This window comes from Vigna radiata, chromosome 1, assembly GCF_000741045.1.
Source record: "Vigna radiata var. radiata cultivar VC1973A chromosome 1, Vradiata_ver6, whole genome shotgun sequence".
Taxonomy (NCBI): domain Eukaryota; kingdom Viridiplantae; phylum Streptophyta; class Magnoliopsida; order Fabales; family Fabaceae; genus Vigna; species Vigna radiata.
Window position 1 is genome coordinate 237,323 of NC_028351.1, and position 27,801 is coordinate 265,123.

Consider the following 27,801-nt stretch of genomic DNA (forward strand, 5'->3'; position numbering starts at 1 on the left):
GTTGAGACATTTAAAAATGAAGCAAACTTGGACGGGGCTTTTGTTCAGTATTCAAAGTTCTCACATAAAGTGAGTCTCAGCATTTCAAACATCGAATGGAATCATTCACATCATTTCGTCAACATCTTCGTCTTCTTTCCACTCTTTTCACGCACTCCACCACTCAAATCATTCAAACCACAAATTCAGGGCCTGCTCTTGGGCCTCCGCCTGTTTTCTTCTCCACATGGAGGCTACTTCTTCCTGCACCCCCATTTTTTCTTCCTCCACTTTCATCTAAAACCGCCTCGCTTGTCTCTCTTTCCATCATTGTCACCAAACGTGTAATGATTTACAAGTATTTTCTGGATTTCACAATTTTAAAAAAATTAAATAACCTTCAAATTATTCAATTTTAAAGTCAATTCCAAATCTAAAAGTATATTTCAATTTACACAATATAGAAATTATTTTTTATAAAAAGAAATCAGGAGTAATTCATAATATTATATTAACTTCTAAACTACACAATTAAAATCCAAAAGTCAAAGAAGATTTTCAAATTACTATTTGGAATGGTGTAATTTCGTATATATTTTTTAAGTTTTGATTGTATAATACGGAAATATCCTTAAACCGAAGAGTAAATTGATGATTTTAATATTTAAGGGGTGTAGAAGAAAAGCATGGGGTGTGAAAAGTATTTCTGAAAAACATATGAAGCTAAAGAAAACAGTTGTACATTTTATTTCAATTTTTTTAATCAAATCCTTTGATAAAGTTAGATAGTAGGAAAGGCCAATGAGAAAAAGAAAAGAAAAGCTAAAGTGAGAACATGGAATATTTCTATTTGTACGCATGAAGTCATTATAGTTCTACGTTGTTTATATATTTAATAGTTTTATATTGTTTGAACAGATTTTGTAAGATCAAAGAAAAAAAAGATTTGTATTATTAATTTAAGAGAGAAAGACACAAACCTATATAGTTTTTATATTAACATAAATGTGTATAAGGACACGCTAACTTATGTCTAATATCATATTTTTCAAGAAAAGATTTAAGACTAAAAAAAATAATTTGTATTATCTGTTTGGATGTATTGTAGTTTGCAATTGGTTTATGTTTCAGTAAAAGATTAAACAAAGGAAAAACAAAGTAATTTAATACTAATGATGCAAAAGATAAGTCTAACTATACTCAAAATACACATCTAAAAATACTATATAATATTTAGCACCATCAATGCTAGGAACGAGAAATGTCTCATATATAAGAATGTAAATGTACAAGGATGGACGGCAAAAAAGGTAATTGATGCATTTATACTTTAACACGATCAACACAAAAGATTTGGGAAGAACTTTTGCGAAAGAAATATTACAATTGTGCAAGATTTGTTTAATTATGTTAAAAGACGCATAGTCTAATTTACCATGTCAAACAAATAAAGTATTGTTACAATAACAATATTAGTTTGAGGATGAAAAGAGTGTTGAGGAAAAACATATATTTAAGAAAACCTTTAAGGATGATTTGATTTGTGTCCTTCTTTTTAACACAACAAACATCAACATGAAATTCAATGTAAGAATTATTAATTTTGAAAAATTTTGAAACACTTTCAAAATATTTTTTCAAAAATTATTTTGAAAATATTTGATTTGAGAGGAGGAAGGTAGGCCTACAATTTTTATGAGAATAAACGATTACATAGAAGCTAAGATAAAAAAACATGATTTTAAAATTTATAATATAAATTATAAAAATCGAATAAATTTAACTAAGAGTAAAATTAGCTAAAATCATACTTACTTAATTATTTTATTGTTTAAGTTTGAAAATATAATATAAAAAGTAATTATTTAATTTTTATTTTATAAAAATTATTATATTTTTAAAACAATTTTCTAAGTTTATCGTTTAACATTTTTGAAGATAGAAATATACTACAGTGAAACTAGTAAAACTAAAAGATATACATATTCAATCATAATATTATTCAGAAATATTTTGTCCCTTTTTATCTTGAATTATTTGTGTTAGTTTATCGTTAGAGTAGTTCACCTAGCATCTTCACAAATTTATTTTACATCTTTAAATTTCCTAGACTAATATGCTTCTGAATACCTGTAAACCTGCACAGAAACAACAATAACAAAAAGAATTTTTGACTGTTTTCAAAAGACAAACCCTACACCCTCGAAACCCATACTTTCTCGTCCCAACCTGAAACTCAATTTTCGTCAAAATAAAAAAAATTAAATGCAAGGGTAAAATAAAAAAATAAAAAGATAATAATTAACGGTGAATAAAAAGATAAAATAAATTTCTTAAAAAAAGAAAGAAAATATTTTTAAAATATTTTGATTTCTAAATAAAGAAATAATTAATATAATAATAATTTGAATCAATATTATGCTAATAATTATAAGAAATAATTAAAAATAATATATTGATTTTATACTATAATTTGTTGGTTAGTTTCTTTTTAAAAAGAGAAAAAAATATAATTTTAAAAATGGATAAAGTTTCTGACAATAATTATAATTAATGTCTAGAATATTATTTGATTTGTTTATGTCTGAAATATTATTTAATTTTTTTTCTTGTAACCAAAACTATTTTTATGTCTGTTAGAAAATGGGAGTACATTTGGAATTGGAATATGTTAAAAGATATTTTTAAGTCTGTTAAAAAAGTTGATTTATTTTTCTTGTAACCAAAACTATTTTTAAGTCAATGGAAGTACACTTGGAATTGAAAAATATTAAAAGATATTTTTAAGTCTGTTAAAAAAGTAACTAACAGAAGTATTTTTTTCTGAACAAACTTATATTCACAAATTTAGTAAGTCTATTTTATTAGTGAACATTCTAATATTTGTATATAAATACACACTCAATCATAGAAAAAAGGAAGTGAGAAAAAATAGAGGAAAATAATTGTTCACTCGACAACCACCAAAGAAGAATTAGGAAAGTAAGGTATGTGATCTCTACATCCTTCTTTTTCTCTTTTTATTGTACTTAGAAATTTTTTATAAAAGTATTATTTTTTAAAAAATCATAAAAAGAATGTATTTTTTCGTATCTTTTGGTATTTGTTATATCTCTCGTATCTCGTAATATTTATTTTTTAATCTCATCTCTTTCGCACCTATAAGGTTGGTCCTTTTTTTCTCTTATTGTGATTTCATTGTTCTTTTTTATTGTTAATACATATATATGTTTGGATTGAATCTGAATGCATGAACATATGGATTGAATACATGAATATATGGATTGGATGTAAAAATTGTATAATTAAATATAAATAAGTATGAATTTTTGGGATGATTACTTTAAAAAGAGGCTCAAAGGCCTTATTGCTGTTATGTTTTTTTTTTTTTTTTTGTGTTTTTATTATGTTTAATTTTATTTTAATTTGATTTGTTTTTAATTTTTAATTTGTATTTATATGTTTAAATTTTGATTTTTTTTATATTAAATATTTGTTAATTACTTTTCAAAATACATCATGCTTATTTAGGTTTTTATTGATTTTTGGTCAATATGGTGCTACAAAATGAAATTATTTATATATACATTCTTTTTATTCAGTAAAGAGATTTTTTTTTCTTTGTTTTTTTTACTCTTTTTTTTTTATTTTTTTTATGCAGAAACAAAGAAGATGAATGATTGGAATATGAATGAATGGAGTGATGTGATAATAAGAAATCACAAAGAACTGACTAACTATCATGTGCTTGATAGCTTTGCGTATTTTTGGGAAGGAAAGTACGAGAGCGCTATTAAGGAAAATGTGAATGCAAAACTATATTTAAAATACATATTAGATCGCAAATACTTATTAGATCGCATAGCTTCAGTTCCACCGTCTCGGCGTCCAACGAAATGGCGTCCAACGAAATCTTCTAGGTCTCGGGGTCCAACGAAATCTTCTATATTTCTCCCTGATGAACTCATAGAAGAAATTTTGTCATGGCTTCCTGCGAATATTCTCCTGCGATTGAAGTGCGTTTCTAAAAAATGGCATTCCCTTATCAGCCATCCTTACTTCTTAAAATTGCATCAAGAAAGGTCCAACGCTAAAATGGGAAAAAATCATGAGACCCGCCTTCGTATATTTTTAAAAAATCAAAATTTGGCTGCTGCCTATAATCAAATGTGCTGCTATGAGAAGTTTTTAAAGGCGATAGATTGTCCTTCCCGTAGTTCTGTATTGGCTCGTCTTTCACGTCGGCGTGCTCGTTTTTGATCTTATGTCGGTAATTCCGTTTTCATAGTCATAAGCGATCTTCCTCTCTCGGCCAATAATTCATTATCCACCCGTTCATTTTTTTTCTTATGATAATTTCTCTAAGTTCATGATGATTTGATAATCATATATTTTCTTTTTAATTAGATAAAGCAGAATATGTTAAATATTTTTAATTTTGCAATTTAATTTGAGAAAATTAAACATTTTATAAAGAAGATTAATCAATTTATTGTTAAATATTGTAATCAATAATTTAAATTATAATAAAAATTAATTTTAATTATTGATAATTTATTTTAACATTAATAAAATCAAATTTACAAATAAATATAAAATATGAAAGATTTTGTAGACGAACAAGGTAGTGGAAAATATTTACAAACAAAATTTCATTATTTAAAAACTAATATAGTGGATATCTTTTGATCTTTATATATTTGGTTCTTAAATTAGTTTTTATATAATATATACAGTCATTAAATTAGTTTCTATTCAAAATGATTTATATATTTTGTTGCTAAATTGATTTTTATACATTTGGTTCCTAATTTGGTTTTAATATAATTTATAGCTAAACATAATGCAATTTTTTTTTTATTTTATTAATTTTGTTTAAAATCTATTGTAATATACATTTGTTTCAAATGGGGATGTAGACTTATCAAATTTTTAAAATTCATATAATTACAATATATTTCAAATAGCTAAAATATAGAATATAATGGATGTTGAAAATTTTTAGGATTACGAAGATACTAGAGATATGAAATATATGATAAATAAAAAATGTTATATGAAGAAATTTGTTATTTTATATATATATATATATATATATATATATATATATATATATTACAAAATGTAACAGAATATAAAATATTTACAATATTTCAATTTTGATTTCTTAATTCTAAAATAATAATTAATTTCTAAATTTTAAAGATCTTTTAAAAAAGAGAATTATTTCTTAAAAACTAAATATAAGCGAGTTGAAAGATTCATTTCGGATAAGTTCAATCAAGCTAAGGGTACTGTACCTTTTGTCGTTTTACAAAATGATCAATAGACAATCACAATTGAAAATAGTCGTTAAATAATTTGAGATGATTTCCTTTTTAAAAATAAAGCCACAAAATTATTAATTTGAGAATTTTTTTCTTTTCCAAATTATTGACTTGAAAATTGAGAATATTTTAAAAATTATGTGCATAAACGTGATTACTTATTAATAAAATTAGCATAATAATTAAATTTGTATTAGAAGATTATACTGATCAATAACTCATTTGTTTTCTTAATTAATTATGATATATTTTTACAACTCTACAAATCTGAAAAGTAAAAAATTCAACAAATGTAGTTCAGTTTTTTGACATTTTATACACAGTGAATTATGAACTATAAATAAAAACAATTACAAGTAGTTGAATATAGTGAAATTTATGTATTAGATTAATTTTCTTCGGTTGAATATACACATAGGGTTCGCTCTCTATAATAGAAGAAATATAGGTTAAGTCAAAAATACAAATAAGAAATAATAACAAATTAACTAAAGATAAAAAATAAATATAAAATAAAGATGATATATCTAACACTCTCCGAAGCTAGTATATTATATGTATCAAACTTGTTACTAATTCAATAAAGTTCTTGTAGTCTTATAAGTAGTTAATGAATTAGTCATTTTTGTTTGTTTTAAGTATTACCATGAGGAATACGTGTGTTAATAAATTTTATTGTTGCTTGCATGAATAACACAACAAAAATAGAGTTGAATAGGTTTATTTACAAAGTAATTTGTTGTCAATAAATTAGCATAAGAGCTAGAGAACTTGAGTGTTGAGTGTCTGTAAAAGAAAGAGTGAGATGATCAATCTTACAAACAATGTGCCTTTTTTCTAAGTTGACAAATGCGGTCAATTATTATAATTGGAGTCTCCACATGGAGCCTCTTCTTGGTTCCTAAGACAATTGGGAGGTAAATGGTCACAAAGAACTAACAAACACAACAAATTGGTCCAATGCCTAGATGAATGCATTGAAAGTAAAACATACGAAGGACAAAACATTTTTGTATGTGTTGTATTGAGTTGTTAATGAGTTTGACTTTGAGAAGATTGTAAGTGTCAAACCTTCAAAAGAAGCATATGATATATTGGAGAAGGTGTATAAGGGAGATGATCGAGTGAAACAATTTCGACTTCAAACACTCAAGAGTGAGTTGGAGTACATGAAGATGAATGAGACCGAAGGAGTAACTAAATACAAAACTTGTGTAGAAACTATGGTGAACCATTTTAGTAGAAATGGAAGCCTTTCCTAAGATATTTTTAGAGAATGGTATCACTCGACCTATACTATATTAAGTTGGATAACTACCGACTAGTAGGGTACTCGAACAATGATTGGCATAAATGATCGAAAAAACACATTCGAATATGTATTTTTCATGGACCAAATGACGTTCACTTGGTTTTCAAAGAAGCACTCATAGTAATATTGTGAAAGTGTGAAGTCGAGTATATTGTAACATCATGGTGTGTATGTCATGAAATGTGACTTAAAAATATTCTAAGCAAACTAGAGATGAAACATGAAGGAGGGATGGTGATACAAGTGGATAACAAGTGAGTTATTAAGTTGACAAACAACTCGTCAATCATGAAAGAAGAAAAAACATGTATATGATTTCATATGAGAATATGTGAAAGAAAGAAATGTGGAGCCTGTATACATGAGAAGAGAAGTCGAGATCAAGTTGCAAGTTTGTATGCAAAGCCATTGTCTACTATGTTATTCAATAATTGTAAGAATTTGATCAGAATAAAATAAGCATTTAAGTTTATGAGAAAATTTTCTTAGAATTACAATAAACTTAAATGTATTAGCAGTTGTGAATAATGTATTAATCTTTGTTGATAACTAATATATTAACTATTAAAATTTTAGGAATAGTTAATGAGTTAGTTATTATGCTCTTCGTCGTAAACTAAAAAAAGCATGTTATTGGATTAAAAATAATTATTAATTCATTTTTAAAGTTTAAAGATAAAAATATATTAAAATTATATATTAAAATTTTAAACATGAAAAAAATTTATTTTTATGAGAATATCATAATTGATAATAATTGAAATTTCGAAATTTAGACTATGTAATCAACAAGGATATATATATATATATATATATATATATATATATATATATATATATATATATATATATATATATATATATATGCCAGATTATCTTAGCCTTTTGGATTAATACACATGTTTTTGTTTAGGACAATGATATTTTGACAACATTTTTTGACAACTTTTTTTGACAACGGGACACGTGTCATTATTTTATTGGTCTATTTAAATTTATGTTTAAAAAATATTTAAAATGGACCAATTACAAACTGCCACGTATGCGTTGTTAAAAAGTTGTTAAAAAAGTGTTGTTAAAAGAAGTTTTTCCTTTGGTTTAAAATGGAGATGCAATTTTTTTCTAGTTTTATTACAATGGGGTCCATTTTTTTGTAGCTTTAAATAATTATTTTTTATCTTTTTTTATAAAGTTAACCAAATCTATTACATTAAATCGACTTCAATATTCTTTTTAATTACTAAATTGATGTTTCACTTTTAGTTATTAGTTTATAGTATAATGTTTCTTATACAATAGCTGAATTAAATTACAGTAAAAGCCAAAATAAAGAACTGTACCAATAACATCTAAAGTAGATTGGAATGCATGCGGTGGAACGATCATGGTTTTGGTTTGTCCCCACTTCAAAGTCTCATCAAACTAAAAACTCTACACGGACACAACTCCTATGATGCATATGGTCTTGCCACCTTCATGCATCTTTTTAGCCAATATTAAATACTCATTATCACACAAATAATTCACATAAAAAAAAAATGCCCTCTTTGTTATTCTTATTCCATTGTCAATTTTATATGAAAAAATTATAGCTTTAGTCAATAATTAGTCTTCTATACAAACTTAACAATATCTAGTTACACTTTTTATTTTTATATTCTGATAGTTAATTCCTGATGCAGAATCTTGTCGATAGGTTACTTACATATAGAGTTGTTTTTGTCTTATTATTTTGGTTCATGTAGCATGAATTGTTTATTCGCATTCTGCAGTGGCTGAGCATGTTTGACCATAAATAAATGAACCACTGGTTTGGTAAAAAAAAGGAGGGAGAAAGAAGCAGCACTTTTGCTCCTATATATATCTCTCTTTGCAGCACATCTTTGGCATGAACATTCCACATTCTTCAAACCATTGGAAATTCTAGAGAGACGAGTAAGGAGATGGCAGAACCACTGCTAGAAAAGGGTGGCGAGCAAGAAGTAGCATCATCATCATTGGAGAGTACATTCTGCCAAGAGCTGAAGAGGATAAGCTCCATGGCGGCTCCAATGGTGGCTGTTACTGTTTCACAGTACCTTCTCCAGGTTGTGTCGCTGATGATGGTGGGACATCTCGGAGTACTGGTCTCCTTCTCCGGAGTTGCTATTGCCACCTCTTTTGCTGAAGTTACCGGATTCAGTGTCCTAGTAAATACAACTCTCCCTTCCATTTTCTCTTTCTACTTCAATGCACCCTTTTTCTTTTATTTCTCTCATTTTTTTTTTTAACTTTTTTGTGTGGATTCAAGTATACATGTTCTGCTTGTTTTTTTACTGGATAGATATATATTTTCTGATTCTTGGGAGAGGGCCCTTGATCCAGGTGATCAGTACCTAGTATTAGCATATCAGCTAGATCACATGTAAAAAGTAAAATGGGGTATTTAATTCGTTTTGTGACAAATTAGTTCATCTAACCAGATTTTGGGGTGTCATCCTATTGAATAGTTGTGTTTTACTAGTGCTTAGTTGTTCAGTTTGGTTGATAACCTTGCTTTTGAGACTGGATCTGTGCAAAGGGTTGAAAGTTGAGAGCTTGCAAATTCCCCTCATTCAAGTTTTGTCCTTAGGATAATTATATTTGTGTTTTTTGTGTGTGTGAGAGAGTTTTATTATTGATGCTACAAAACAAAGTGGGATGCTTATGTTTGTGTTTGTGTTTTGAAACGTTTGTGTTCCATTGCAGTTGGGAATGTCTGGTGCATTGGAAACTTTGTGCGGGCAAATGTATGGTGCAGAAGAGTATAGAAAGTTTGGGAACTACACCTGGTGTGCTACAGTGACTCTGATGTTGGTTTGTGTCCCCATATCTCTGGTGTGGATATTCACTGATAAAATACTCATGTTGTTTGGTCAAGACCCTGAAATTTCTCGTGCAGCTTGTGAGTACTGCATATACCTCATACCGGCACTATTTGGTTACGCTATTCTTCAGGCTTTGACTCGCTACTTCCAGACTCAGAGCATGATCTTTCCCATGGTTTTCAGCTCAATTACCTCACTGTGTTTGCATATTCCTATTTGTTGGGGTCTGGTTTTTACGTTGGGCCTAGGACACGTTGGAGCTGCATTAGCCATTGGAGTTTCTTATTGGTTGAATGTGGTTTGGCTTGCAATTTACATACTCTACTCCCCTGCTTGTCAAAACACCAAGATAGTGTTTTCTAGTAGTGCTTTACTTTGCATTCCAGACTTCTTAAAATTAGCTATTCCTTCAGGACTCATGTTATGGTAATTATGGCATTATATGACTTTGCATCTCCCATATTTCTTGCTCTATTTTTCTTCTTCTAATTGCATCTTTTACACTTGTGTGCAGTTTTGAATGGTGGTCTTTTGAGGTGCTAACTTTACTTGCAGGGCTTTTGCCTAATCCCCAGCTTGAAACAGCAGTACTCTCAATCTGGTGGGTGGAATCGATTTTTCTTTCATTACTCTGAAATAACTCCTCGATGTCATCATCTTTTGACTTTTATCACACCCTTGCAGCCTTAACGCTACTAATTTACACTACTTCGTTCCTTATGCTGTTGGAGCTTCTGCAAGGTTCGTTTTTTCTGGTTGCCTCACTCTCTACTAATAGTTTACGTTTTATTATTGAAATCTAAAATTTACAAGTAAGACTCCTTACACAAAAGTTAACATCTTCAAAATGCTGTGATTTTCAAAAAATATTACGTTAGAAAGTGTCTTGTTCTTGTGGTAATGCAGAGACACCTGTAATGGGTAAAGAAAGCCAAATCCACCAAAAAAGCAGTACAACGATATAAACTGTGTATGCATTATATCAAATATGAATTTCTTACACTGGTAAAGAAGGCTACCAGAGTAGCATACACAAAAGGAAAAAAAAATAATCATAAATTTTCTATCATGGTCACAGAAAACACAGGAAAGATTTGAATCAGATTTTGCTCTCCTTCTCCGTTGAATGACTGTTTTGATTCTTCCATGTGTTTTTCCTAATTTCCTTTCTGTATTTTTACTTGTTACATCACCGCACACAGATTGACATGGTGTTTGATTTGCAGCACTCGGGTTTCAAATGAACTAGGGGCAGGGAATCCAAAGGCAGCCAAAGGTGCTGTTCGTGTGGTCGTGATTCTTGCGGTTGCAGAGGCAGTTGTTGTGAGCACAGTGTTCTTCAGTTGCCGACATATATTAGGATACGCATATAGCAATGATATGGAAGTTGTGGATTATGTTGCAAGCATAGCTCCCCTCCTTTGTGTGTCTGTCAGTGTAGACAGTCTAATTGGAGCACTTTCTGGTGACTTGAAAATCTCCTTCTTCTTCTTCTGTGTATATATGTAAAATATAACAACATTGTTGATTGTTGCATCTATATCTATGAATGTTTGTAGGGATAGCAAGAGGTGGAGGATTTCAACAAATAGGTGCTTACGTGAACCTGGGAGCCTACTATCTTGTGGGAATTCCTATAGGTTTGTTTTTGGGTTTTCATCTACAACTAAATGCCAAGGGGCTTTGGATGGGAACCTTATCAGGGTCTGTTCTACAAGCAATTATTCTTGCTATTGTAACAGCACTAACAGATTGGCAGAAAGAGGTTAGTTTATTTAGTTTTCTCACATGTATAAATCTATACTCTTCCATTTTTATACTCTTTGCATGTGGAATGCATGCATGCTGAATGATAATGAGACATCACCCGAATACATGTAGCTAACATTAAATTATCGTACTTGGTTGTTGGTATTACTATTGCTGGCAACTAAAGCTAGGGAGAGAGTGGTCGAGAACACTCCATTTGTTTGAGATGTTCAAGGGATGTGAACAATAAAAGAGTGGAAGAGCAGACAATACACTGTCATTGCTCTTTTGGTTTTTTGAGTTGACTGTGTGGAAAGGAAAAGGGAAAAATAAAGAGGGAAAATAAAATTTTAACACTATTTTTTGACACCATTTTGACATTGTATACGTGTGAAAATGTGGTTGGACGATTTTAAATTAAAAAAAACAAACTTTGGTTTTTTTCTTCCAAACATACCCCTGTCTCAACTTTTTTAATTTGAAATCGTTCAATCACATTTTGACACGTATACAAATAGTGTTAAAATATCATTTTCGAATAATGAGAGATAACCATAGAGGATATAGTCAAGTGTGTCAGCTTTCTTTGTGGCTGTGTTTTTGTTTCTCGTTTTGTGTCTGTCAGAAGATTTAGTTATGTTAACACATGTAGACAAGTTGTGTGAATATGTGATGAGAGTTTTGTATTGGATTTGCTTTTGACTCTGAATGTTTACTTACAAAATATCAGATTAATGGACATGTGTGGTAAAATTTTCTTTTGTTGCATACTTTAATATTGTCATGAAAGCTGAAAACATGCGTCACCTAACATTCTGTAGTAACATTCACAATTTAAATGTCAATAAATTTCCTTTCTTTTACTTAATGAAAAAAATGAGATGTAATTTAAATGAAAAAATATAATTGCCGTGATTTACTTATTGGAACTTTTTTTCCTAATTATCCAATAGCTAATATAATACTTAACATAGATGTATATTAGAAAAACCTATTATTGATTTGGATAGGTTTCTATTATTTAAAAAGAATGCAAAGTAAATAGAAATTTTAAAGAACACTGTAAAATTACATTGTTTTAATAAATAGATAATAGTTTTTCTTGGATAAGATAGAATAGTGGGGCTCGTGAGTGAACTCGTGGGCGCCGCATTGGTCCAGCCTTTTTAAAAAATTATTTTATTCCGTTATATTTCGGTGTAGTTGATATTTGTGATTTAATTAAGTATTTATAACAACATTTGATCGTATAAATTATTAAATAATTTAAAAGCTTTTCATAAACTTTTCCACAACATTATTTTAGCTTTATGAAACGTAAGGATACGAATTTATTAAAGGATAGAAAAACACAAAATCTGCATAAGCATATAGAATAAAAAGTATGAATAAAAAATAGAACATAAAATACAATGACGGGAGAATGATATAAACGAGAAGAACGAGAATAAACAAAGCTCCACCATAAATTATTGCACTGAAATTGACATTATTCGGAACATTTATAATAATAAAACATCGAAAACAGATATAGCCATGTGGAGCTTACTACGTACTCCTCAAAAGTAAGGCCCGCGTGGAGGTGGAGGCCCGGGATGCCCATGAGGGCCAGGAGGCCCGGGATGCCCATGAGGGCCAGGAGGCCCGGGATGACCATGTGGGCCAGGAGGTCCGGGATGCCCATGAGGGCCAGGAGGCCCGGGAGGTCCATGAAGCCCATAAGGTCCGCCGGGAGGCCCGGGAGGATGGTGATGCAGGGGTGGCGGTGGAGGATGAAATGGATCGGGATGGGCATGATGACGCGGTGGTGGTGGAGGAGCAAAATGATCGGGTGGCGGCGGTGAGTGGTGGATAGGAGGTGGCGGTGGTCCTGGCGGTCCTCGCAGCGGAGCCGGTGGCCCCGGAGGCCCAGGAGGAGGATGAGAGTGGTGGTGGTGGTGATTCATGGTTTCCGACGGAGAGGAGATTGATTTGATGAGATTATGAAAGAAGAGTTTTGACTAAGAAATAAATAGCAGCAGAAGATCTAGAAGCTTTCAAACCTTATGTCATCCAAACGAATACTTCACGTAACTTCCAATTTCTCGTTACTTTTTGATTTTCACCTCTCACTATTCAAGTCGGTAGGTAAATAAATTTACTGAACATCTATTTTCAAAAGTAGAATCAGAGCTTTCTCTTATTCAATTCAATTGGGAAGCAACCGACTCAACCCGATGGAGTCAGAAGAAGCATCCACCGCCAAGCTCCGTCTCATGTGCAGCTACGGCGGCCACATACTCCCCCGTCCCGGCACCAACTCCCTCTTCTACGCCGGTGGCGAAACCCGTATCCTCTCCATCCAGCGCCGCACCCTCGCCACGCTCTCCTCCTTCCGCACCCATCTCTCCACCCTCCTCTCTCTCAAATACCCCTTCACTCTCAAGTACCAGCTCCCCCACCTCCACCTTGATTCTCTCATCTCCCTCGCCTCCGACGAAGACCTCCACATCCTCCTCGACGAGTACCACAACTCCTCTTCCCGCATCAGACTCTTCGTCTTCCCTGCTTTTCGCCACCCCAAAAGCGAGTCATGGTTCTTGGACTCCCTCAGGAGCTCCTCCATCATGCACCACTCCTTCCCTCTCGACACCACCTCCTCTTTCGCTTCCTTCACCTCTCTTCTTCCTCCATCCATCCCCTTATCTCTTCCAAGGTATTCCGCTACCTTCTTCACCAAGTCACTATTTTTTTTTCTTTTCAAGATTTTAATAATAAACTCTGTTTGTGTTTTGTTTCAGTGACAGTACTGTTTCCAGCATCATTTCGCAGCGGCAGAATATGTGTTATCAGGACCCTGCGCTTCATGTTTCGGAGGCCAGACTCAGTGCTCAGACTGTTTCCCATAATGCAAATTTGAATGCACGGTATTCTTCATTTCCACGGTTTAATTCAGTGGTGCAATCTGCTACAAGCAATTTACCCCTTCATACTCCTCTAAACTCGTTACCAAGTATTTATCAGCAACCTCGTCCTTCCACGCATCTGGTTTATCAAACCAATCCTATTTGCCCTGTATACCTCGTACCTGTTACTTTGCCTATGACTGCCTCTACTCAAGCATCAATGAATCTAAATGTTTCATCCATAGGTTCCCGTGTACCACGTAACTCTACCTCTGACTCTCAAAACTATTTAACACACACAGAAACTGCAGCACTCGTTCATGTCCCTTACAACGAAAATCAGGCACGGCAGATTGATGTTAGTCCAATGCATCATCTTCAATCTCAATCTCAGAACATATCTATTACTTCCGTGGAATCACCCGAGAGTGGAAATGAACTTGACAACAACCTTACTCGTGATCAGATATACAAATCTCAGCCCCCACCTCCGGTATTGTCTTCTAAACACCAAACCGTGAGAAAAGCCACCCCAGAGTTGTTGTCTGAAGCTCTTGCTCAGTTGCATGTGGATAGCCTCAAGACAGAAACATCACAGCCACATTGATTTTTATTATCTGGAAGACACAATTTTGAATGTTCCATGATGACTTTTAATGTTCCATCATGTGTTTTTTTTTTCCTTTTTTTTTCATAGTTGTACTTGTATGTTTTGCCTATCTTTACCCTCTCAGTGTAAATATTTTGAATATTTTCCTATCACTACCAATGAGAATACTTTTTTCATATCTGTTTCTTTGATATTTTTTTTTCGGAGAACTAACAAGTGTGATACCAAAATAAAAAAAAAAACTCACCCCATTTAATATAATTACAGTAAATATAATATTATTTGAATTTTGGTAGATATATATGACTTTTCTTTGGCATATCACTTTTAGTAGCCGTACATTGAATATAATTACAGAAATTTTAATATCTTAAATTTTGCAAGTTAATAAGCAATAAATAAATAAATAAAATGTATCTAATGTTGTTCAAAACAATCTTATTTGAAAACTTGTTATGGTTTCCATAATTTCACTTTAGAACTGAATTGATTCGGTTGGCTCCAACAAGGAGAAATAAATTATTTTTTAGTATGAATTTAAAAATGTTATTTTTATGAATTTCATTAACTTCTTATTATAATTTTCTCTTTGCAACACACAGAAGTCAACCAGTACTAAAAAAAATTATTTGGATAAATAAGAAAACAGCATGGCCATGGACGATTGTGCTTCATATGTGCACATCCTAGACTGGTAAAGATTCACCCGTCTCAACAGAGTACTCAGAAAACCGGTTCTTTTGGTGTTGCGTTTTCTTGGTTTCCCTGTGGATTCTTCTCCTGAATTAATTCTTAGGAAGTTCAGTTTTCTCTCTTGGCTTCACGGGTTGGAGTTTCCGGCGATTATATTTTAGACCACTTGAGAAGGTTTCCCATAGAGAGAGAAGGATTATAAAAATGAAAGATCAAGTGTGCTTCTATTTCTTTATTATCATCATGTTAATGCACTCTCCACATTAGTATACTGTAGTTTCTAGACGTATATGTGTAAATTGAATGCTTGAATATGGTGCTTTTACTTTTTGTTATGAAAAAAACAAAACAATGCAGCAGATAATAGAATCAATGCAGCAGATAATGTTAGCTTAACCAGGCCTTTTAGGGTGAAGGGTTTAAGAAAGTTCTCTTTCAAAATGCATTCTGATACTCTGGCCCGAATGGGCTAAACATGGCTATAAAAGTTTCTTAGAAGAAAATGCCCAATCCAGTTAGTTGAATGGAACTAACATTGTATTCATACCCAAGATAGAGAAGCTCTCCTTTATGAAAGACTCTCTTTGCGATGTTTTTCAAGGTTGTTTCCAAAATTCTGCCACAGGCTTAAACTCTATCTGGAAAAGTGCATAGCCCCTGAGCAAGCTACTTTTGTGGAATTTAGATTCATCACAGACAATGCCTTGGTTGCTTTAGAGGTTGTTAACGTATGAAGTGCAAGAGAAAAGGAAATATTGGAGAAGTAGCTCTGAAGCTTAACATGAGTAAAGTCTATGACCGCGTGGAATGGGGATATATTAAAACAATTATGCAAAAGTTGGGGTTTTGTGAAAAGTGGATACATTGGATGGGTATATACATGCATTCTGTAGGGTTTTCTATACAGATTAATGGAGAATAGGTAGGTAATGCTCTCCCCCTTATCTTTTCATCCTAGGTTGTGAAGGGTTTTCTTTTCTGCGTTTATTAAGAAAGTTTAAGCTTGTGGGGTTCTACACAGCATAACCCACTTATTGTTTGCAGATGACAGTTTCATGTTTTTCAATGCAAATGGCATTGAAAGCAACCGAGTTAAGGATATCCCATATTTGTAAACCAACATGACAAAATCTGAGACTTTTTACAACGCTAACACCAATCCTCAGACCAAAGAGACAATCAATGCTATCTTGGGATTCTACGAAAGTTTAGGGACAAGAAAGTGCTTTGAATTGTCATCCATTGTTAAGAGGAAGAAGAAGATAGTAAGAGTGTGGTAGAAAATAAATAGCTGGAGATGTAAACATTTATTGAAAGCACAGAAATCCTAGTGAAATCTGTTGCCCAAGCGATGATGTGGAATCTTACCCAACATTTGAAGGTAAGTAGTGAGTTTCTGCATTTGAACTGGTTTTTCATGCAGTTATGATGCAGAAATACTTCCCAGACAGTGTTTCTATGGCATTGTTATAAGCTAAAATTGGTACAAACTAATGTATCCTAACAAACAAATTCCAGCACTCCAATGAACAAGGTGAGAAAAAACAGCAAATAGTTAAAATGCAAGATGGAAAGAAAAGGGCTTAAATTCCCTATGCAGCATTCTCAATTTCCTTTTTCCTTCAGCAAACAACACATAATCTACATAAGAGTAAACAATTGAACAACAGAAGAAAGCAAGGAAAGGATAGGAACAAAAGGCATACACATGTTGAATATCTACTGCGGAAGAGCTTGTTGCTCTTCAAGGTTCTTGATATGAGCCTTAAGTACCAATAGGAGTTCTCTAGCAGGAGCCTGAAGGGTGGAGACGAGAGCGGAAGAAGGGGCCTTGAGAGCCCCCAAAAGAGTGGCATAAATCTCGGCGCGCGTGGGCAAAGTCTCGAGCTTCTTAAATTCATCGGGGCCGTAAAACTTGCCTTCGAAAACGGCGCCGGTGAAGTCGTTATCCTCGAGCTTCTTCTCCCTCTGGAAGTCCCTGTAAGGCTTGAGGGCGGCGGGGATCTCCTCGGAGTGAACAAAGAGCCACACATTCATGCCCTTCATGCAGGGTTTCAGCGTCTCCCACGGGGTTCCCTCCACGGCCTTGTAAACCAGCGTGTTCTTCGCCACGATCAGCTTCGTGCTCTCGGGGAACGTCTTCCGAAGCTCCTGGAACTGCTTCACGGTAAACCCCTTGTAGTTTATGCCCGCAAGAAGGTAGCAGTTTTCCAACTGTTCCCGCACCGTCTCCACAGTTTCCTCTTTCTTCGTGCGGGGAATCGCCGCCCGGATACAGAGGTGGCGCGCGGGGGGGCGCTGGGCCACGCCACCGGCGGGGACGGTGAATGGGTTGGTGGGCCGTGTCAGGACTCGGTAGCGGGCTTGGGCCTTGGTGGAGGGAACGGCGAAGGTCATTGCAGCAGTTGCCGTCGATTCCATGATGGGAATTGGGGAAACAGAGCAAAATGTTTCACTCTGGTTCGGTTCCTTATCTTATCGCTTTTTCGGGCCACCCCAACCCCAACCCAAAGCTCTTCACCAATCACCATTTGACACGTGGCAATGTTTTCTCCCGTCTCTTGTTTCATCAATTTAACGAAAAAAAAACTGTCAAACTTAAAATTTCTGATTAATATAGTTATTTAAATATTAATTATTACATTGTTTACAATTTTGGGTACAAGAAAGATCTACATTGACAGAAAATTAGATTCACTAATAGACGAGGTTGTTCGGTTTTTTATACAGTTACATGAGTTTGTCGAAATACAGTTATATAAGTGTGCTAATGCTTTTCTTTCTTCCCTCTAAAAATCTTGGTCCAATTTGGTACGACCTTCTTTTTCTTCTTAACAATGAAAGGACTGAGAGGACGAGATCCTGGTGAAGCTCCCTTCTGTAATTTATGAACCCTGGAAGGTGTGGTGCTTCCTTCAGATTTCTTGCTCTTTCTTGACATGGCACGCTGCAACTCCTTTGATGGATATTTTTCTCTTTTTTTTGACCAATTCTCAAACTCTTCATTGTTAACTCTCTTTGGAGCCATCTTCTCTTCCAGTTTTCTCTCAGCCATCTTTGTTTTCATCACTATCTCCTTCTCATTGGCCTTCACAGCTTCAACCCACGCCTTCGCCGCTTCAACTTTCTTGTCAGCGATTTCTTTTGCCTCCGCTGCATGGTTGCTCAGATATTCGTATTCAAACTTTGAGATCATAATCAAGGTACTAGGATTTGTTAAGCTTCTCTCTCTCATGGCGTTCTCGCTCAGAATCTTCAGCTTCTCTAAGGCTAAAGCTTCTGATGATTTCACTCTTTCCAGCTCCTGCATGGCACCTTGCAACCTTTCCTCTCCCTCGTTTATCTCCAACAAAGCCTTTTTTATCTCTTCTTTAGTGGCCGTAACCTCTTCTTTTATAACCTCTTTTTCCTTCTTTGCTGCTTCTGTTTCGGACCTGAGCTCATTGAGAGTCTGTGACAAGTTCATGACTACTGACTCAGCCTTTTCCTCAGCAGCAGTCACTGCTTCTAGCTTAGACTTTGCTCTCAAAAGCTTGTAACTGACGTTTCTGACTTTTGTACCTTTTTTTGATTCCGTGTTCTTCAAATGAACCGCTTCTGCATTCACTTGCTTCAGCTCATTTCTTATAACATCCATGGAGGCCATAAACTTAAAACCTTTATCTCTAATCGAAGCTAAATCTTTCTTTGCAGCCTCTATTTCTTCTTTTATAGTCTCCAACACACCAACATCTCCTGTTTCACCCTTCGTGTGCTCCATGCTCTCACCTCTTTCAACCCTTTTTTTCACCAACTTCAGTTCATTCTTCAAGATATCAATTTCATACATTGTCGTGGCCAATTTCTTTTCAAGCTCTTCTGACTCGCCTATTTCCTTGATGGCCTCTTTCAACTTGTTCCTTGCATTTTCCAGAGCTTCCATGGTTCTCAATTCTTTCAAAGCGTCCATTCGGGCCAATTCAACAACCACCTGTTCTTCGTTGGCTGCTTCAATCTCTAGCATCAGTTTTTGTGCAACTCTTGAGCATGACAGCACGTTGGATCTGGATGTTTCGATTTGCTTCTCTGCTCGAAGCTTCTCTTCCAGAACAGAAGCCACGTCCAGCTTAAGTTGAAACAATTCCCGTTTAGCATGTTCCAATTCTCTCATCACTCGTGAATGCTCATTATCACCAACATTCTTGCTTGGCTTCCTATACTTCTTTAGTGATGCCGTATCTCTCGTTTGCGCTTTTGCCCTGTAGCTAGATTCCCCGATCATGAAGAAAAGATCTTTCACCGTCCTTTTAGCATTAGAAAGCTTGGTTTCTGCTTCAGCTTTTGCAGATTCTGCAGCCTGTTTGCTCTCTTTGTACAGGACAATATCCCTTCTTGCTCTGTGGAGTTCTTTTGCTTTTGAAGAGTTCTTCTGATAAATATTTGATAAAACAATGCTGTCATCAAATGCTCTAAAAGGATAATACATAGATTTTCTTTCATGATGGTACTTTGTCGAGAAAAAAAAGGCACAAAATTTTAGTAGAATGAATGTCATAAACTGCAGGTAGATGAAAATTAATGAGGACATACCGTGGAGAATTCTTCTCTCAGCAAAGGACCATTAACATCTGCAATCCTGTTACCATACATGTTAACAGCAGTTTTAACCAAACCAACTCTCGTTGACTTACCACCAGGCTTTGAGCTGGAGCCATCCATATTCATATATCCTATTCCAGTTTGGAACCACAACAAAAAAATTATCAGTTTTTTCTATGGTGTACTCAAATAGAAAGGAAGGTTTAATTCAGAAGTATTCACTTCTCGTTTGTTTCATAAAAATAGCTTTTTTACAAAAGGGTAACACAAAATACACACTGCTTACTAGCCCAACCACAAAATAAGCAGTGATACACAAGAAAACAGCAGAAAGGCTTGAAATGGCATACCTGAAACGAGTGTGTTGTTTGAGAAGTGTTAGCTCAGAAACGAAACATGTTAAGAGAGAGAAGTTTTGTGGCTGAGAATGTAAATAAGCTCAGAGGCTTGAAAACGTACAAAAAGAGGGTGGAGGTCCACATGACTGGTTGCCATTGGACAGTACCACTGTTATTCCTCCTCTTCATCAAAATATATCGTTAAGTTGTTCTCAGATTTATTTTATTCCATTAGACCAATCAATTATAATATCACTTTCATTCTTTGTCTGCTTCGTTTCATATTGCAAAGACAGAAATCATGTGAGCCACTGTTTTTTTTTTTTTTTTTACGATAAAAGAGAATATTAATTATGGATAAAGATGGAAGTGTTTGATTGAGAAAGTTGAGATGATTGGATGGTGAGGAGTTGCATGAAAATCAAAAATAGAAAAATGGTGGACGGATGGTGTAAAAGAGAGGGAGAAGAAGCGAAAAACATGGAAATCCAGTTGAAAGAAATAAAAGTATGGGAATGGAGAGAAGGGTGTGAGAGAATGAATGATGGAGGTGGAGCGTTCGTCGCTGTTCAACTGCGTCGTCAACTTTCTCCTTGAAGAGAACTACCTCCTCACCGCCTTCGAGCTCCTCCACGAGCTACTCGACGATGGCCGCCACGAACAGGCCATTCGCCTCCAGCACTACTTCGCCGACCCCTCCCGCTTCCCTCCCAACGACATCTCCCGCCTCAACTCCCTCCCCACCGCCGATCCCCAAACCCTCCTCCACCTCAAAAACCAATCCGAACACAAGCTGGCCATCACCGATTACGAACTCCGTTTGGCCAACGAAGACATTGCCAAACTCAAATCTCAATTGCAGTCCCACACCCAACGTCTCAATCAGCTATACGGTTCTCCTTCCCTCTTCCATCACACTCTGCATTTTCCTGTCTCTTCAATCACTCACTCACTCTTGCGTTTCTCCCCGCAGCTCCCCAGTCAAACGGAGATGCTTGGGAGGGACAGAATCGGGAACCCAATGGAAACGCCATGGGACCTCTCACCGACACTGAGCGTCGAGATCTTAACTGTGCTGTGAAGGAATATTTGCTTTTTGCTGGCTACCGTCTCACTGCAATGACATTCTACGAAGAGGTTCCACCCTCACCAACTCTATTCATTCTTCTTTCATTTTTTTCACTTCAACCCATTCCATACAAAAACTTCAAGAACAATTTTATGCTTTCGTTCATTGTTTTACCAGCTTAAAAACACAACCTTTGAGAGTTACAGTAGATGAATCTTTTATTTACACATTTGAAAAAGTTCTTGTTCCAAAAGGGTTGTCATATATTGTCACAACCATCTGTCATCTTGTTTCTGTGAAATTACAAAATGGGCTGATGTGATTAATCCATCTGTCATCTTCTAACTAGCTGACTGACACTTTTACAAAAGGTCCTTCTTTCATCATTTTTTTACTCTCTTTTTCCCTTTTAAACCATGCAATGAGATTAGTAGGAGAAATTCATGCATGGCAAAAACACATCATTGTGATATTATTGAATTAAAGTGTAAAAATGTTTAATTTGCAACGCAAGACTATTAAGTTAAACTCTGACTACTCCTGTAGGTTAAAGACCAGAACTTGGACAATTGGAATAACACAAATGCATCAGTACCACACGCCTTGCGTCATTATTATTACCATTATCTTTCATCAACTCCAGTGGTTGCTGAGGTGATTATTTAACTCATGGTGTAGGCAAGTTTCTTATCAAATACTATCTAAACTGTAGATTAATGGCTAAACCCATTGTTTCTTATTTGATTTGTTCTCACATATTCACCTAGCTTCTTAATCTTACCATCACTTTTCAATTTAAAAGTTTCATTCTTTTTTTAATAAAGGAAACTTCTTTATATTTTTAAAGGACTTATTAACTTCAACTAATTTTGAATGGATCTTAGAAAATGATGGTAAGTGTGAAAATTGAATGAGTCCTATAATAATATTGCTTATAAAACTTATATTATTGTTTATGTTAAAAGGAGAATTATCATTTGACACCCACTTTTGTTTTTTTTTTTCTTTTAATTCTACTTTACAATCTTTCTAACAATAAAATATTATATTTAATTAATAAAAGTGAATACAAATAAAATTTTAAATGAAATAGTAATATTTATGGTTCTTAAAATATGATATTTTTCATGGTTGCATGTTAAATCTTACACATGTAAATATCCAGGAAAACATTACCCAAGGTCAAGAAAGTAACACACTGTTGATAGCAAATGAGAGGTTGAAACAAGAAAATGAAAGCTTGTTGAAGGATAAAGATATGGCATATGGTCAGATTACAGACTTAACAAAATCCTTGGAGGCATTGCACAAAGATCTTAAAGACAAAGAGAACATGGTAGTTTTTGCTTACTTGTATGAGATATTGTCAAACAATACTCACTCCTTTTTTATACCGTGAAAACTAATATTAACTTTTAGGTGCAAGTTTTAAAGCAGTCCTTGGAGAATCAAAGAAAAGATCTTCATGCTAGCAGAATTGAGATCAGTAAGCTGAAAATGAATATCGAACGATCTGGTTCAGGAAATCATGTGGTTGTTGGTGATGTTGACAAATTTGAACTTGCGTCTTCAGATAATTACAAGGAAGAAATTAACAAATTGCAAATGGAAGTTGAATGGTTAAAGGAACAAAACAGAGGAATTCCAGAACATGGAAAATTTGTTGGCTATGAAAATGAAACTTTACGTATAGAAGACACAGAAATAGAGATTCATGAGGACCAAGGTGCAATTTCTTACCCTATGGATGCAGCACTAGATATCATACGCAATGAAGATGCTCAATCAACAACTTCTCGAACTGTGAGCAAATATACCGATAAACACGAAGATGAACCATATGCATTATTCAATCCTGCAAATGCAAATAATGCTTTTGAAAATATTGAAAATGTCCCTGAACAAAATGATAGCAAGCAAGAAGAGGATAACAAGATAAATGCAAAAACAGATAATGCAAATGATGAAGCAATATCAGAGAAGATGGCAAGTCCATTACACCTTTATTCTTTAGCATACAAATGAAGGGGATTAATGATTCAGTAAAGTTAAGCATGAGATTTCAAATTGAAAGTGTTTTCTTTTGTTTAGGTTTCTTACAAATGTTTTTTCTTTGACAGGGATTAAGAACCATTCAGATACTTGCAGATGCTTTGCCTAAAATTGTTCCTTATGTGCTGATCAATCATCGTGAGGTGGCTACTCACTTTTCTTTATTTACACTTACACGATCTTCAACATACATTGCATTAATGCTGTTTGGTTGCAGGAACTTCTTCCATTAATGATGTGTGCAATTGAGCACCACCCAGATAGCAGGACTCGGGATTCTTTGACCCATACATTATTCAACTTAATCAAGCGCCCTGATGAACAACAAAGAAGAATCATAATGGATGTACGTTATATTTGATTTGCTTATGTTAGTTTAAAGATTTTGGTTGAATGCAACTTTCAAAATCGCAGGCATGTGTCAGCCTTGCAAAGAATGTTGGAGAGATGAGAACAGAAACAGAATTGCTTCCACAGTGTTGGGAACAAGTATGTTCTACCCATAATTTTTCTCCTTTATTTGTCATTCTAACCTAGAAACTAGGTTTTCAGGTTTTTTTTTTTTTTTTTCTCTATTGTGGGTTTTAGATAAATCACACGTACGAGGAACGTAGACTGCTTGTTGCTCAATCATGTGGCGAGCTTGCAGAATTTGTGCGGCCGGAGATTCGGGATTCCCTTATTTTGTCTATTGTGCAACAACTAATAGAAGATGGTGCCATTATTGTTCGAGAGGCTGCAGCTCACAATTTGGCTATGCTGCTTCCACTTTTTCAAGGCATGGATAAATATTTCCAGGTCAGCCTCACTATATATGCTTCGAGGCATTCATGGAGAAGATTTCTGACTTTTTAAAGAATTGACTGCAATGTAAGCTCTGCAACAGGTTGACGGCACTGTATAGGAAATGGAGCCTTTTACCCTTATCATACATAATGTGACAACTTAAATTAAAAGAACAGAGATAAGGATTTGGTCTCATGCTTTGCTTTATTTGTTGTTAGGTGGAGGAGTTGATGTTCCAATTGATGGGTGATCGATCGGGAGTGGTGGTCGAAACTACTATGAAGGAATTGGTTATTGCAGTAGTAAAGTGGGGAAACAAATTAGACCATGTTTTGAGAGTTTTATTCTCACATATTTTGAGTTCTGCTCAGGTCTTTGTTTTCCCATTTGCATTTGGTTGTTCCTCGTCACTGAGAACTTAATAATCCTTGTTGGAAATTATTTCTGAGTTGAATTTCTCATCTGCATTACAGCATTGTCCACCTCTTTCTGTAATGGAAGGGAGTATAGAGTCACATCTACATGTATTGGGTGAAATAGAGCGTTGGAATATAGATGTTCTATTGAGAATGCTAGAGGAATTGACTCCTTTCGTGTATGAAAAAGCAATTGAGACATGTCCTTTCTTGTCCGAAGTAGAATCTACTCAAGTTGTGTTTTCTACCACATTGCTTAAATTGTATTCAAGGTAAGCTTCACATGAAATGTTCACTTTAAAATAGTAACATCAGCAGCTGTAAAAAAACTGTCACAAATAATCTTTTGGTCTTAATGTCACACCCATATACACGAGATCCTGTTTGGAAGAGAAACTCATTCAAGTTATATGCTTGTCTCGTTGTGTTGAATATGCATTGTAGTCATGCATATATATGTAAAAACATAAACTATATACTTGAATGCAGTACCAAAATGGTGTTTAACCTTGAATGATTTCCACTTTTGCTAGGGGGAATGTTGAATGGGATGCATTTGAATGGATGCATCTTGAGTGCTTTCCCAAATTGATACAACTGTCGTGCTTGCTACCATGGAAAGAAGATAACTTAAGGAGCCGAATTTCAAAGGTGACTCGTTCATAATTTCCCTTTTAATTTACTTTTTTGTATGTTTTGTAGCATAAGTAATTGAGTCATTTCTGATATAAATTATTTAATTGCAGTTTTTGTTATCTGTTTCTCAAAGGTTTGGGGATTCCTATGTGACATGCATCATGCTACCTGTATTTTTAACAGCAGTAGGAGATGATGCTGATTTGATATTTTTTCCTAGTACCATAAAATCAAGAATCAATGGTAATGATTCTTCAACTATTTTGTGAAATTTTGCGTAAAAGGTTTGTTTTGATTGTTCACTTCCAGGTTTGAGACCAAGATCTATTGTTGCGGAGAAGCTCTCGACATTGTGTGTCCTACCACTTGTGTTGGCCGGTATTTTGAGTGCTCCCGGAAAACGTAATAAACTGGAAGATTACACAAGAAAGTTGCTTGTAGAAGACAATTCAGAGGAGAATCAACCAACAAAGCACACTCCTGAGATTATTAATGCTATTCGCTTCATTAGGTTTGTATATAGCACAACTTTCTTGTATATATAATTTCAAAATTGGTACAGCATTTAAGTCATTAGCTTTCTTATATCTAATGCAGCATATTTGAAGAAAATCATGGTATGATATTTACTATAGTTTGGGAAATGGTAGCTAGCTCTAGCGTCAACATGAAAATCACTGTCGCCAAGCTTCTAAAAGCTATTGTAAGCTTATTGTTTTTCTTTTTCAGTTTCTTACACTTCAATCTCATAAACACCAAAATTGACAGAGTTCTTCAATATTAGGTGCCATATATTGATGCAAAAATTGCTTCAACTCATGCTTTGCCTGCCCTAGTTACACTTGGATCAGACCAAAACCTTGATGTTAAGTGTGCAAGCATTGAAGCATTTGGTGTTGTGGCTCAACGCTTTAAAAATGACTCGGTACATGTTCAGTACATAATGTTGGTTTTATAGCTAAAAGTTGGTGCTGCTATACATTTCAAATTCTTGACCAAGGATGATATATATCTTGTAGATAGTTGACAAGATACGTGTTCAAATGGGTGCTTTTCTCGAAGATGGATCCCATGAAGTTACTATTTCTGTCATTCGTGCGTTGGTGGTTGCAGTACCAAATACAACAGAACAACTTAGAGATTATATCCTTAATTTTTGTATTTTATGCAGAAAGGGAATGTTCAAAAATGCTCCTAGTTTGTTGTCATTTGCGTTTTCTGTTCTTAAACTTTGTCGTTTGTTTCTTAACCTTTATGTACATCTTGTATCTAAGATTTCTCAACTTACAGCCGTGCCAAGTACTGCTTCAAGTGATCTGACACGCCGGCGAGAAAGAGCCAATGCATTTTGTGAGGCAATTCGTGCTCTAGATGCTACAGGTTTGCTCAAACACATCACTCTTGTCTTTGTTAATCAATTCTAACATTTTATGATCATGGAAATTTGTGATTTGTAATTATTTTCCTACATCTTTTGGTTATAAAAGTAAGTTTCTGATCAATAGAAGAGCCTCCGTGTTTTGAAGAATATAATACTAACTTTGCTTCCATCATTTCTTTCATCTTTTACCATTTTAATAAGAGTTAATTATGATTTTGTCACTTCTGATAATTGTTTTCTATACTTAAGAAATGCATGGATACGATATAGTTCTTTTTGTCTTTCATCCTATCACATTTCTTTCTTATCTAGAAAGTATTTTTTATGTTTAATTCTGAGTTTATATTACAGATCTTTCTGCAAGTAGTGTGCGAGAGTTTCTCCTTCCTGCAACACAAAACCTTTTGAAAGATTTGGATGCACTAGATCCAGCACACAAAGAAGCCCTTGAAATTATTATGAAAGAAAGAACTGGGGAAAGTTTTGGAGGTGCAAGTAAGTCAATGGGTTCGCATCTTGGGCTTCCATCATCAGTGAGCAATTTCTTTGGTGATGGTGGCTTGCTTGGAAAGAGAGACAGCACAGAAGAGAAAGTTGTGTTCCCCAAGGCTGCCACAACATCACAACCACAAGTAGAGGACACCAGATTAAGGCGCATCATGCTTGGACATTTTAGTGACATACTTAGGACAAAGGGAAAACACAATGACCATTCTCACAACCAATAAGACTATTGTCACAACAATATCCAATTTTTTTCTCTAGTTGCATATTTTAATACAAACTGGTTTTTACTTTGTGTAACAGTATCATGACACACTTTTACATTCATTTAACACAGAGTATAAGGGTAAAATAGTCATAAAACTATAAAGTTTTGTATATTTTAAGAAATAAGAAAGTAAAAATAAATAACGATAGTGTCAAATGTATGTAAAAAATTTAGGTGTATCAAAGAATCATTTTTCTTTTACTTTTACTTTTTACACTTTTCTTATTTTTTTAGTTCAATATATTGTAAATTACTATAAGATGTTATTTAAAAAATAACACTAGTTAACCTTCTATCATCTTAATGTATCACTCACTAAATGAATGGTTAATTTCAAACAAATTTGGTTTGAAAAAAGAAGGTACACGATGA

General features: G+C 34.2%; 4 protein-coding genes across 14 annotated transcripts; 2 read left to right on the top strand and 2 right to left on the bottom strand.

Annotated features, from left to right (window-relative positions):
• Positions 1-8,468: 8,468 nt before the first annotated feature.
• LOC106772925 (protein DETOXIFICATION 9) lies at positions 8,469-27,461 on the top strand. Of its 10 annotated transcripts, XM_022781086.1 has the most exons (23): positions 8,471-8,807; positions 9,346-9,890; positions 9,979-10,065; positions 10,149-10,205; positions 10,691-10,929; positions 11,024-11,229; positions 21,933-22,040; positions 22,552-22,722; positions 22,806-23,372; positions 23,507-23,581; positions 23,656-23,784; positions 23,853-23,927; positions 24,027-24,236; positions 24,443-24,595; positions 24,698-24,912; positions 25,174-25,291; positions 25,387-25,519; positions 25,586-25,787; positions 25,874-25,979; positions 26,061-26,201; positions 26,296-26,419; positions 26,537-26,656; positions 27,009-27,461. In XM_022781086.1, the coding sequence occupies exons 1-23, from the start codon at positions 8,562-8,564 to the stop codon at positions 27,383-27,385; spliced, it is 4,404 nt and encodes a 1,467-aa protein (XP_022636807.1). In that variant the 5' UTR covers positions 8,471-8,561; the 3' UTR covers positions 27,386-27,461. The 10 variants fall into 10 exon arrangements, 9 of the variants coding, with proteins under 9 accessions (XP_022636812.1, XP_022636815.1, XP_022636803.1 ...); XM_022781082.1 differs by having other exon boundaries at positions 8,470-8,807; positions 26,296-26,656; XM_014659576.2 differs by lacking the exons at positions 8,471-8,807; positions 9,346-9,890; positions 9,979-10,065; ... (1 more) ...; positions 10,691-10,929; positions 11,024-11,229 and adding exons at positions 20,694-21,210; positions 21,291-21,454.
• LOC106778426 lies at positions 13,158-14,860 on the top strand. Of its 2 annotated transcripts, none has more exons than XM_014666484.2 (3): positions 13,158-13,282; positions 13,375-13,908; positions 13,994-14,860. In XM_014666484.2, the coding sequence occupies exons 2-3, from the start codon at positions 13,430-13,432 to the stop codon at positions 14,703-14,705; spliced, it is 1,191 nt and encodes a 396-aa protein (XP_014521970.1). In that variant the 5' UTR covers positions 13,158-13,282; positions 13,375-13,429; the 3' UTR covers positions 14,706-14,860. The 2 variants fall into 2 exon arrangements, with proteins under 2 accessions (XP_014521970.1, XP_014521901.1); XM_014666415.2 differs by having other exon boundaries at positions 13,165-13,282; positions 13,378-13,908.
• Positions 16,963-17,864, bottom strand: LOC106764791 (50S ribosomal protein L10, chloroplastic). Its single transcript, XM_014649193.2, has one exon. The coding sequence runs from the start codon at positions 17,820-17,822 to the stop codon at positions 17,121-17,123; it is 702 nt and encodes a 233-aa protein (XP_014504679.1). The 5' UTR covers positions 17,823-17,864; the 3' UTR covers positions 16,963-17,120.
• Positions 18,094-20,409, bottom strand: LOC106765839 (protein PLASTID MOVEMENT IMPAIRED 2). Its single transcript, XM_014650600.2, has 3 exons — positions 20,330-20,409; positions 19,971-20,110; positions 18,094-19,809 (listed from the first exon to the last, which is right to left on the bottom strand). Exons 2-3 carry the CDS (start codon positions 20,103-20,105, stop codon positions 18,169-18,171), a joined length of 1,776 nt encoding a protein of 591 aa, XP_014506086.1. The 5' UTR covers positions 20,106-20,110; positions 20,330-20,409; the 3' UTR covers positions 18,094-18,168.
• Positions 27,462-27,801: the final 340 nt, after the last annotated feature.